General features: G+C 44.0%; 1 protein-coding gene across 12 annotated transcripts in view; it reads right to left on the bottom strand.

The window, feature by feature from the left end:
* SH3D19 (SH3 domain containing 19) overlaps positions 1–13,305 on the bottom strand; it is a 201,740-nt gene that overhangs the window by 40,597 nt on the left and 147,838 nt on the right. For 9 of the 12 annotated variants that reach the window (XM_061383996.1, XM_061384001.1, XM_061384000.1 and 6 more), the window contains 4 exons: positions 13,217–13,259; positions 10,603–10,741; positions 10,329–10,491; positions 8,273–9,262 (listed from right to left, as the gene is read on the bottom strand). In XM_061383996.1, coding sequence (XP_061239980.1) covers positions 8,273–9,262; positions 10,329–10,491; positions 10,603–10,741; positions 13,217–13,259 — 1,335 coding nt within the window. The remainder of the gene's footprint in view (positions 1–8,272; positions 9,263–10,328; positions 10,492–10,602; positions 10,742–13,216; positions 13,260–13,305) is intronic. The other 3 variants (XM_061383997.1, XM_061384004.1, XM_061384005.1) reach the window with 2 other exon arrangements.

The following is a 13,305-nucleotide window of genomic DNA, read 5'->3' as shown; positions in this document are numbered from 1 at the left end:
AAAAGGAGAATCGTTTTGTGTCTATTTCTTTGTGAGACAGGCTGGGACCTGGGACTCTGCTGCAATGCCTACACCTGGACACACCCCTCCTCAAGCAACTAAGAAACCACACGAGACTAAAATAACTGCACGCATTTGCAGTCGCTGCAGATTCTGGACAAAAGAGACTAAGAGACCAAAGAACCCAACTGCCACTTCTGAAGAACCCCAAGCAAAAGCAGGGTATGGCACAAGCCCCCTGCACACAATACCGCCTAAGGGGTGGGAAAACATCTATGCTACCCCTCCAGCTCAGAAGATAAAGAATCTGCCTGCCAATGCAGGAGATCAGGCTTCAGTTCCTGGGTCAGGAAGATCCCCTGGAGAAGGGAATGGCTACCCACTCCAGTATCCTTGCCTGGAGAATTCCACGGACAGAGGAGCCTGGCAAGCTACAGTCCATGAGATTGCAAAGAGTTTGGACATGGCTGAGGGACCAAGACACACATATATACCCCTCCAGTTGGACCCATGACTCACTCCATATCAGGAAGCAGCTTGGCCCCCATTGGGGAGCCAAAGAGCAAGGGAAGCTGTTGCTTGTTCTCGCTCCCCACTGCTACAGGAGGGGCCCCGATAAAGCCTTGCCTAAATTTCTTGTCTGGCCTCTAGTCAATTTCTATTGATTAAGGAACCCAAGAACCTGGGGGGTAGGTAACATTTGTAACTCGCTCTTTTACTTTTTTTCATTCAGTATTGATTGAGTGCATGCTACGTAACAAATGCTGTTCTAGGTACTGGGAATATGTCAGTGAACAGAGCAAAGAACTCTGCCTTCATGATGCTTACACTTGGGCAGCAGATGGAGACAACAAACAATAAATATAACAGAAAAGTGACCCATGTGATATATCACCAGGTGAGATGTGCTACTGATGAAGGGAAACACCAAGCAAGGGGGGACTTCAGGTGTGGGCCGAAGGGAAGCAGGCTGTATGTGAAATGGCAGAGCAAGGGGGTGTGCGGAGTGGAGGGCTCCAGGGCCCTCTTTCCAACAACTGGATTTTACATATTCTAACAGTTCTTCCAAGTTGAATAATACACATCTGGTCTTTGGGAAATAGCAGTGCTCAAGGATAAAAAGGGGTAGGTACCCTGATATGAAAGCCCATTATTGCAAATATTACCTGAACCGGAACTCCCTGGACGTCTCATCTGAGTACTGCTGGCCTAAATGGAAGAATCTGCAGACCCCATGTAATCTGGCACACATTTTATTCCAACACAGGAATATCATGTCTTTCCCCTGTGCACAGCTTTCCTCCCTGCTCGTCTCTCTCTCCCCTGCTGTTGCCCCTGCTCTGCCTCCGTGGCCCTAGTTGGAACCTGCTGGCCACCAAGCAGTGACCTTCTGTCCCCTCCTGTGGCTGTGGCACAGACTTCAGCATCCCCACCCTGCAACTGTGGCTGTGACGGCCCATCCTCTCAGAGCTGTTTCCTCCTGGGAAAAGGACCAAAACTCAAGAAAAGGATTGAGACTGACAGCCGCTCTTGGTGCTCTCCCAGTCAAGTAGCATATCTGCTCTAACAGCTGCTCTGGGGCCTTGTAAGCTGTCGGTCATTAGGATAGGTGTTTAGTTGGCGAGTTTAGGGGGTGAATGTGGAGGGAGAGGAACATCTTGAGTGTGGTATCACTTCAATCGTTCCCCAATTCATCTGAAATTCTGGGCCGGGAGACCACCTACGCTCTTTTTCACATTCCGGGGGTGAGAGCATGAGTAAGGTGGGCAGGGAAGGAGAAAGAAGCCACTCAAGTGCCCTCAGTGGGCTGAGCACAGGGGCTCCCAAATGTGCCTGCTCTTGGAGGACTGGCCTCAGGGAACCCCGTCCCAAATCCTGCAGGTCTCACCGATCACATTAAAGGGTGTAGTCATTTTTTTACACTTGCTGGGTTTAAACTTAAATACAAAGTATTCAAAATATCCTAGACATTCACTTTCTCTCTTCTTGGTCCTTATTTTTAACTTAATTTATTTTAACTTAAAGCTACTCTTTATTTTAAAGCTACTCTTTAATAACTGGCACTCAGATCATGGGTAATTATTCTACTATATATGTCTCTGGAAAAAAAATTCCTTCTCAATACAGAGAAACAAGAAGTCCCAGCACTGTGCTGTTTGGCAGGAGCGGGTCTGCTGAGTGACCGCCCCCAGCTGACTGCCTGAGTCAGCGAGCTGGGCATCTGCCTCTCTGTCCGTGCCGCCCGGGCTGCCATCCAGAGAGGCGTGCAGATAGGTGGGGAGGGCACACGGCATCACTGCAGTGAGAAGGCGGAGTCACAGGCCTGGTTTCGTCTTGATGATGCTGTGTGAGTCTCTCTCTAGATACACCATGTGTTTACTTTTTATGTCTTTTCATGAGGGGGCTATTTTTCTCCAACAGCAATCTAAGTAGGTGACCTAGAAAGCAAGAGTGGCACCTCATGTTTGGGAACTCCTGGCAGTGCCAGGCAGGAAACTGTCTACTATGGCATTTTTTTGTAGCAGCAAATTAATAAATAAATAAAACAAAACAACCTGAAATGTCCATCACTAGAGGAAACGTTGACTCGACTATGTTGTGCCCATCCCAGGGAATATCAGGCGGGTGTAAGGAAACAAGGGTCAGACTTAGATCTACTGGCCCAGAGAGAAGACCTTAAACCTCAGGACTAAATGAAAAAAGCAAGCTGCTGAGTAATGGGTACAGTTCGGTAAAAATTTCTGTAAAGAGCAGGAAAAAGTTTATATATGTGTACATGTTTGTAAGCTTTGGTTTGGAACATTCAAAGGCACCAAAAGCTGCATACAACATAGTTCACACTGGCTACTCTGGGGGTTTGAGTGGATTGGAGAGAGATTAACTTTTTATTTTACTAAATGTTTATATTGTTTGATTCGTTACAGCAACTGTTACTTTGTAACTGAAAAGAAATCCAATAAATTTAATCACATGAAAAAGTTACAAAATTAAGCTGAAATAACACCTGTGCCAAATAAATTGAAACAAAAATCACTTAGAAATAAAAGGGAAAAATATGAAAATATTTGTCCCTTTAGTAACTTTTTCAAGGCAGTAACAGCCCTAAAATTTTCCATAAAGTAACCAGAAAAACAAAAACTCTCTTTTTTATGGGGCTTTTACTCCTCAGTGATTCTATTTAATAAGAAAGAATGCAGACAGGTATTTTTGAATTTGCCTAATTTAGACATATTTAGTTCATAATAACTAGCTTTTATTTGTAATCTTGAATAATATAGTTGTTTAGAAACATTGTATTTTACTATTTTAAAAATTTCTTTATTTTTTTTTTTTTAAATCCTCAGCCTGTCATGACCCACAGGCTGAGGATCAATCAGTGCAGGAGGCCATTCTTTCTCTGGGGCAAAGACAAGCGATATCTCTCGTAGTTTCTTTCATCCCAATTCTGCTTACGCCCAGCTATTTAAAGGCCAGGTTCCCCCAACCTCCCCTGACTACCCACTTCCCTCATAAAAGACAAGCTTTGTTAGCATTTTTTAGGTGGCTTCCAAAGACACAGGATATTTGCAAGTAAGTATGTGTTTTAACAGCAACAATAGCTAAAATACCATGAGTACGATCGATACTTTGTGTTTTTCGCCTAATAATATCTTGGAGATTGGTCCACAGTAGGTCCGTAGTAGGCGTAACAGGTGTCTGCCTCTTTTTTCGTTACTGCACAACAGTCCATTGTGTGGACGCATCAGAATTTATGTAAGCGGCCCACTAAGGGTTATTTCCAGTATTTCACAGTAGAAGTCCTTGATCTGGGGTGAAGAATAGGCCCTTGAGGCTCTGGAAATTGTACCTCCAATTGTGCATATATGTCAAAACAGTATTTTCAAAGTAGTAAAAGATTCAAAGGCTAATCAGATTCTCTGAGTTCTGTGATCCAGGAAGGGTTAAGAACCTCAGGGTCATAATTTTCTCTATCAAAGACTGTTTCCTCTTGCTTCTACAGAAAAAATCAAAACTGTCTGCAAAAGCATCTCCTAAGCAAGTCTAAGGAAAGCCCACGGCATTTTTCTCTACTGTTACTTGCAGTGTTTACTCAGCCCTCCTTCCAGCCCCTCGCACCAATGCCAGTTACTCTACACCCGCTGCCAAACAAGCAGGCCACTTTACACCCATACCCGCGTGGGCTTCACTACCGGGTCGAGAAAAACATGATGGTAATGTAGTTTTCCGCCCATTACCTGTCTCTAATAATATGCTTGTTGTCATAATTGGTTTCACCATCCTTGGCTTGCTTTTCTGTCATTTTTTCCCCTTGAATTCTGTTAATAGCAGAAATTGGCTGCTAAACTATTATTCTGGTCTGTGTAATGGGGCTGAGAGCAGAAGCATTCTGCTTTTTTGACAACTGGGTATGATTTGTAAAGGTGTGAAGAGGAACTGCTAATGCTTCTCAGCTCTATTACATTAACCTGGAAGGCATTCTAGCCAAGAAATGAATCCAATATTAAACGCCTGTTTTATGAGTTTCCCCTTAATAATTTTCTAATCCTTACAATGTTTTCATAGCTTCAGTATTTTCTGATCTCTATTTCCTGAGATTAATATGGTAACTTCATTTTATGAAAACTACTTTATTGGATTTTCTTTCTTTTTGAGGGGAGAGAAAAAGAAGGAAAGGCCTATTTGTGAGTTTCTTGCCTTTCTCTGGGGTTCCTCCCCCAGTTTCTGGCTAATGCCAGAATGATTAGGTAAGTTTTCACAAAGAGACCATAATCCTTTACTTACAAAGACAATATTATTAATATACCATCAAAAAGTCACAAAGCCTTACAGCATAGGGAATACAGTCAGTAATATTGTAATAACTGTATGATGGCAGATGGTAACTAGACTTATGGTGATCATTTTGAAATACTGAATCACCAGGCTATGCACATGGAACCAACATAATGTTGTAGGTCAATTCTACTTCAGGCTAAAAAATGTGTAGGGCTTCCCTGGGGGTCCAGTGGTTAAAAATCTGCCTTGCAATGCAGGGGAAACCAGTTTGATCCTTGGTCCAGGAAGAGCCCACATGGCAACTAAGCCAGTGCACCGCAACTCTTGAGCCTGTGCTCCGCAAGGAGAGAAACCACCGCCATCAGAAGCTCCAAAGAGCAGCTCCCACTCGCCACAACCAGAGAAAGTCTGCATGCAGCAACGAAGACCCAGTGCAAACAAAAAATAGTTTCCCTCTCTAAAAGAGTCACAAAGCCCCAATCATTAAATAAAAATCCGGAAGGGGTGGGGTGGTCAGAGCCACAGCGGGGGAGGGTGGGGCTGGGGACTCAAAAAAAAAAAAAAAGAAAAAAAAAAAATCCCCCTACATTTTGAAGAATTCAGAGATAATCTTGAATGCCTCTGGAGGCCAACAAGCAAGGAAGCAACGAGGTCCAATGTGTGCTCTAGAAACACCCCTCGCGTAAGCATGGTATGGTTGACGGTGGTTTGGAAGCAGAAGCAGAAGCTCAATTAGCAGGTCACTGCAGTTATCTGGCGGAGAGGGCAATGGCACCCCACTCCAGTACTCTTGTCTGGAAAATCCCATGGATGGAGGAGCCTGGTGGGCTGCAGTCCATGGGGTCGCTAAGAGTCGGACACGACTGAGCGATTTCACTTTCACTTTTCCCTTTCATGCATTGGAGAAGGAAATGGCAACCCACTCCATGTTCTTGCCTGGAGAATCCCAGGGACGGGGGAGCCTGGTGAGCTGCCGTCTATGGGGTCGCACAGAGTCGGACACGACTGAAGCGACGTACCAGCAGCAGTTATCTGGACCTGAAGATTAGAAACCTGGGCCAGTAGCAGGAGGAATGGAGATGAGAGAAAGAACTATCATAAGGTAAAACCAGCAGGACTTGGCAACTTATTGGATGTGAAGGGCAAGAAGTAAGACTAATAACCACCACTTAATGAGCACACACTGTGTTTCAGACAATGTGATAGAGCTTTCCTGTATAATCATATTTAATACTCGCAATGCCTCCACGAGGAGTATTATGATGTTTTATAGATGAGGAAACCAAGGCACTATGGGGTTAAGTAAATTGCCTCAGGTCCCACAGCAATTAAGTGGTGGACCCCAGCCGGCCTGACTCTAAATTCAAACAACTAGCCACTGTGCGTGACAGGTAGGGAGGCTCAAGCATGACCTACGGAGCTCTTTAGGAAGGCTGCAGTGTGACGGAGAAGCTAGGACAGGAGCAGAGTACAGGAAGGGGAGCAGGCTGAAAAGGAAGACAGAGGGACTTCCCTGGCGGCCCAGTGGTTAAGCCTCGGCACTCCCAGTGCAGGGGGCGCAGATCCAAGCCCCGTTTGGGGAACTGAGCTCTGGCATGCCATATAAGTAAATAAATAAAAATAAAAAGAAGACAGTGCTCAGTTCAGGATAACTCCACAAGCAAGAGCGATGGCTAAAGCAGTCGGGTAGGGCAAGCAAATTACACCTCTTACTGAAAGGCGCCTCAATAATTAAACGTTGTACAGAAATAAAGAAACAGAAAAGGCTGAGCAGGAAGCTCAACATGATGCTCATGTTGATGGATACTGTTGACCTTCCTTTTTGAAGATGACTGTAATTATCTGCTTGATGACACAGACTAAATTCTCAGCAATTATTAACCACGGTGCCATCAGCACAGACTCCAGCAGCTTCAGAAGGTGGTGTTACTTTGGCTTGTACTGTTCCCACCCCTTCACGGCTTCCTGGTATTGGATCTAACCCTCTCTGTCCTACTCGGAACCCTGTTAATGCCAAAAAGGTTTAAATAAAAAATGCTATAATGAAGACTTGAAAAATTTTTAATGTGTTGCCTGGTTTAAGGATTCATGAGAATGTTGAGGTGCAACATGATAGAGTAAAAAATAAGCTAGACTTAAAATAAAAAGATGCAGCTTGAATCCTGCTTTGGAAAATTATTAGTTTTATGATACTGATTAAGTTAGGTGTTTATCTCACTCAGTCTGATATTCTTCATATGTCAATGAACCATGATGCCTTGCCGAGGGTTACTGTGAGGATTAAATTCAATAATGTATGTCTGGGATCTAGCAGAGGGTTTGGAACACAGCAGAAACTCAATATATTCTACTGTTTTTCTTTTCACTTCTTATGGACAAGAGGCACGCTACAGTCAGTTCCTACATTGTGTGCGTGGTACATATTTAATAAATATATGGTTGTTATCACCTGAAATACATCTGTGCTCTGCAGAATTTGGTTTTGCATTATAGAGTTTATATCATTTTGATGCATCTTAAACATTTAGACAATAACAGCTAACCTTTTGAAAATAGTATTATGCTTATATGTTCATAAACTCTACCCAAATAAGTAAACAGTAGTAAATGGAATCTTACTGATGACAAGTAGAGCAGCTTGGTTTGGCAAATCAAAGATAAGCTTTACCATCACACTCTCCATCTGAACAGTGTGAGGAAAGGAAAAAAAAAAAAAAAGACTCTCTGCCTCTTGGGAAATCTATTTGTCCTAATTTTGGCAGGAAACTTACAACTGTTGTATTTTATTTACAAAACTTTAGCATTCCCAAGGGAAGGTGTTCTGTGAAGATTATGGAACAACATTTTACAACATATGGCTGGGTTGACTGCTCTTGCCAAAGTCCTCCGCAGGGCTGGCCCCTCTCCCGGCACTCCCTCAGGGCTCAGTCAATCTGAGGAGCCCTTCTGGGGCATGACTTTCCATCTCTGAGAAGTTTCCCCTACATCCCCCTCATGCTCCAATCTCTACTTGCCTGAGGAAGGAGCCAGCCTCTCATCTAGTTAAGTCCCTAGTCCCAGTCAGCTTATTCCTGCCTTGATGACAGTAATCAGCACATGTGGGACTTCCCTGGTGGTCTAAGACTCCGAGCTCCCAATGCAGGGGGTCCTGATTCGATCCCTAGTAAGGGAACTAGATCTCACATGCTGCAACTAAAGATCCCACGTGCCACAACTAAGATCCGGCACCGCCAAATAAATATTTAAAAAAACCCACGCATCTCCCTCTTTTCCTCTATCTCCCACCTCAGATCTTCCCTTCGCTCTGATTCTTCCTCCCACCTAGCTCCTTGTTTCCTTACTCTTCCTCCCTGTCTCTACACACACGCATGCATGTGCACACGTGTGCGTGTCCACACCTCAAGAACTCACGTGCTGGAAATGAAAACAGCAGGTGCCTTTTCAAGACAACCCTCGGAGAAGCTTAGATTCCTCTCTACTTGTGGGTTTTACTCACCCAGAACCATGTCTGGACCAACCGAGTCCTCAGCCAGGTTCCCAGATGGTGGGGGTAACACATCATCATCGAAGCTGATGAGGTCGATGTCACCCGGAGGCTTGCTCTGCTGAGCAGGAACCGGGGGGCTGGCTGGGGGTCCCTCTCCCAGTGACCTGAAGGCTTTGGCTTGTGACGCCACCGAGAGTCGGGGAGGCACAGTGACCGGTTTCAGCAAAGCCACAGAGCAGGGGGAGGTTTCTGAGGACACTGATTTCTTGGGCAGTAAAGGCCGAGGAGCAGGAGTCGGGGCTTTCTTCCCACCATTGGGGCTCTCAGCCATGGGCCCTCCACCCAGACTCTCAAGGTTAATGCTCCGGATGAGGCCAGGATTTGGTTTCTTTGGCAATTCGGGCTTGGTGACGGGGCTGCTCCTTGCTTCTTTCGGCGGAGAGTGTGGGGAGGGGGCCCCCCTGAGTCTGCTTGCGGTCCAGGAGTCCCATTCTCCGGAGGCTCTACTGGCTGCAGGTTTGGGAGCCACAGAGGGTTTCCCTGAGGAAACAGCAGGTCTGGGCGGGATTGTGCGGGGCACAATTTCCGGCTTCTTGGGCAGTCCCGAGCTTTCTGTACTTGTCTGGCCCTCAAGCGCTTTGATCCTGGAAATGACAGTGCTGCGGCTCTGCTCTGCGCTCATCGTGTTCATCGCGGCCTGGCCCTCGGGGCAGCTGGCACCTTCCCACAAGGACGGGGGCCGGCTCGGGGCTGCCTCCTCCTGCGCGGCCACCGGACTGCTCCGGGAATTCTGCTCTTTAACGTGAGAATCTCTGGCCACTGGTCTGAGGTTGCTTTTTGATCTTGGTTTTGGCACTGGACATCTTGGAGCACTGGAGTTTTGTGGACAATTCTGTTCTTCAGAAATATCAAAGACGATTAGAGGCCCCTCGATTGTTGGAGGGTGCCTGGCTGAGACGGCGGGGGATGGCTGGAGGGGTTTCAGAGGTGCCTGTAGGGCTGACAAGACCAAAATGAACAGAAGCTGCAATGTGACTATTTCAAAGGAAAAAGACACACAGATTTAAAAAATATACATATAGAATAACAAGAGATTTTGGTTTCCTTCATTAGTAAAAAGTAATTCTAAAATCATGGGGGAAATGTTTATATTCAGCTTCCTGCAGGAGGGTTCTTTGGGCTGCATTTATTCATTTAAGAAATATTCATTATATAATATTTTAAAACATCATTAAATTCCTGATTCTCAGTAGATGTATCAATAAACCATCTCTCTTGTCAAAATTTTAACAATTCTTGCTTTACTTTTCCAAGGTAACTTACTCTTATCTGTTATCCTAATACAATGCCCCCCTCTTTCTTTCTGCCATGTGGCATGTAGGATCTTGGGCTCCTAGATGGTGCAGTGGTTAAGAATCCACCTGCCAATGCAGGAGATGCAAAAGACTCGGGTTTGATCCCTGGGTTGGAAAGATTCCCTGGAGTAGGATATGGTTACCCACTCCAATATTCTTGGCTGGAAAATTCCATGAACAGAGGAGCCTGTAACTCATGGAGTTACAAAAAGTCAGACATGACTGAATGACTGAGCGTGTGCACACACACACACACACACACATACACAAATGCAGGATCTTAATTTCCCAACCAGGGATCAAACTCCACAACCCCTGCATTGGAATGCAAAGACTTAACCACTGGATCACCAGGGAAATCCCTACAAGGGCTTTTAAAAAGCCTAAAAGGACAACTTTTAGCATCCTACTAAGTTTAAGTTGCTAAATATAACGGCTTTCTCAATGGAAATAAAGGGCATCAGCATGAGTTAAAAGGATGATGTTTTTGTGATATGAACTAGGATGAACCCTAGAGATTGGGGCTGCAGCTTGTGAGAATGATCTATTATAATAATCACGGCAAGGCCAAATAAAGCAAGCACACAGTGATCACATACCAACTGGAAATCGAGCTCAATGAATTATGCACAAATTGCAAACTATTTTAAAGGCTGGAGTCTACTGATTACTTCCTGAGAACTAGGTCGGAAGGAAGGAAGACAAATTACTTGCATTACTTTGAGGCAGATGGTTGTCTATTTCTTCTGAAAAGTCAGTCTGAGTTGCTGAAGTAATAGTGTGCCGTGGAGTGGCAGCAGCATTATTATTATTTGTAGTGTTAACTTGAACTTGGTTGATTTCTTTTATGACTTGTTCATAAGATGGTGGGAGCTGCAAAATGAAGAATGAAGATTTTAAACAGCTGTAGGCGATAGCCAAGGTTCTTATCTTTGAACTTCATTTAAAAATAAAATGCAAAGAGGTAATGCGATATTTACTCACCTCAGCAGGAACCAGCTCACTGGGCCTCCAAGGGCCCGCTGCAGAAGCTGGGGGAAATGCCAGTCCTGGCGGGTGGGCTCCTGGAAACCACGAGGTGGGCCTCAGCGGCTCAGCTGCCACAATGGTGATCTCTGGGCGCCTGGAAACAGACAGAAGCCTCAGTGAGGTTTGGTCTATTTGCAAGTGTTCAAAGATTTATGAAAATAACTATCAGCCAAGAAAGTGACATAAAGCCTGCCAGTCACAGAAATGACCTGTCTGGCCTGGGCTGTCTCTAGCAGTATACCCAGACAGGCTTCAAAGGAGCAAATGACAGCCATCCTCCAAGACACTGGCCTCAGAGAGTTAGAGATACACCTCGAGCACACTTCACTCTGCCTTGGCTGATCAGAATTCAGATCCAAGACCCGCACAACCTCGTTCTCCCAGGGTTCTGCTATCTGGCCTATGGTACAAACATAGGTGCATCGTAAGGTAGAAAAATGCATTGGTCAAATGGAAATGTTTCGTTTCCTGTTATTCCAAAGTACATACTCTGAAACAATACTATATAATTAGAAGAACAGCGTCTTCCTCCTCACTGGACCTCTCCCTCAGTCAGTTATCTTTAAGTGTTTAGAGTTGGCATGTTCACTTCTAGACCCTGACGTGTGTTCCTGTGTTCCTGGTCAGTCTGTATATGAATCTGATGATTAATCTTCCGTCCTGAGGAGCCACAGTGATTTAGGTGTGGCTTCTTTCATTATTCTCTTAAGCTGATTCTCTGATCTCATTTAACCTTCAACCTGATTTCGTAACAAATACCAATTGCCTGACTCTGAGCAAACTCATCAACCTCTCTTGAGCCTCACTTTTCTCATCTAACAAATAGGTGTGATGGTGACCTGCTCTGCCTTTCTCTGGTACTCTATGGAAAATAAAAATAAAATGCACTGCCATTACCAAAACTGTACACACACACACATTCTCATGCTAGCTTGTGAAACAGTAGAACCTGCCCATTGATGTTGTTTGAACTGTATTCCCTAAGAACCTCTGCTTACAGCTTTTAAAAATTTAAATAATAAGAATTATTTATTAGGACAAATAACTGAAATAAGAACATATTTCAATGAGAAAAATGATTAAAGTATATGATCACCTCACAAATAATATTTAATCACAAAAGTCATATATCGGAAGAAATTGCATTGACAAAGGGAACTATAATTACCAGATCTAATTATTAAGAAAAGCCAGGTTCTGAGGTGTATGTACAGAATCTAGCTACCTATTTTCATAATCTGGAATGTACTATTCAAAATTATTAATTGTTGCTGTCTTTACATAGGAGAGTGAATAAGCTGTGTTTTATTCTTTATATTTTTCTCAGTTTTCCAATACTTTCTGTAATGAGCATGTATTAAGAGTTAGAAAAATTGTTTCACAAATTGCATTTAGCCTTTAGCCCTCTTAGATATAATGCTAAGTGTGCTGCTGCTGCTGCTGCTGCTGCTAAGTCACTTCAGTCGTGTCCGACTCTGTGCGACCCCATGGACTGCAGCCTACCAGGCTTCTCCGTCCCTGGGATTCTCCAGGCAAGAACACTGGAGTGGGTTGCCATTTCCTTCTCCAATGCAACAAAGTGGAAAGTGAAAGTGAAGTCGCTCAGTCGTGTCCGACTCTTAGCGACCCCATGGACTGCAGCCCACCAGGCTCCTCCGTCCATGGGATTTTCCAGGCAACAGTACTGGAGTGGGGTGCCGTTGCCTTCTAGCACAATTAACTTTGACTTCCCTCTGTGTAATCCAAAAGAGTTATTCCAATGTTCCAATGTTTATATAGCTTTTATCTAAATAGATAGTGAGCTACTAGTTAATAAACGTTAACCACTATACGTGTATTAGCCCTCATGCCAACCCTCTGGCGTATTTTAAAGGTGGGGATACATAAACCAAGAATGGTTAGGGAGCTTGCCCGAGGTCACAGGGTGAGACAGCGAAGTCAGGATTCGAACTTGGTTACAGTCCCCGTTCATTACTATACACTATACTTTAAGACATTTGAAAGCAGGGACCATAAATCTACCTTTCTCCTCGTCTACCTGTCCGCCCTTCCATCCATCCTCCCATCGGTCCATCTACTGGTCCTTCCTTCTATCTGTACAGTGACTCACTCCTCCCTGCTCCCCCACCTCACCAGTCATCTAGCCATTTTTATTCACTTGCTATCCATCTAGCTTACCTGACTTTTCCTTTCTTTATCTTTCCTTTATTCAGTTTTCCATCCTGTCATCAGTTCATTCATCCATGTGATATTTACTAAGTAACTATGAGGTACAAAGCATATCTTTGAAGCATTTACAGCAATGCTCTCCATAGAGCAATTGCTTAATAAACATTTTGAAACTGACTTCAGTAAATGATTACTGTCAAGAGAACATTTTCAGGCTTGTACTGCTTCTTTTCTCAACAGAAACCATCATTCAAACTTGTAGATTAATTTAGAAAATGTATTGATGAGGTAGAACACTGTAATATACTGTTTATGAGAAAAATATGCAATTTGTTAACTGATGATACTTTTACTTCATAATTAGCAGAATATATGTCCTCTATTATAAATATAACCATACCTCCTATCTCGATGAAGCTCACTCTGAATAGAAGTCCGAGAAGCTACAAAAGAAACAATACTCTGATATAGTACAAAATTCATACATTG

This window comes from Bos javanicus, chromosome 17 (genome assembly GCF_032452875.1).
Source record: "Bos javanicus breed banteng chromosome 17, ARS-OSU_banteng_1.0, whole genome shotgun sequence".
Taxonomy (NCBI): Eukaryota; Metazoa; Chordata; class Mammalia; order Artiodactyla; family Bovidae; genus Bos; species Bos javanicus.
Note: the sequence above shows the minus strand (reverse complement) of the source record. Positions and strands in the feature narration are given on the sequence as shown.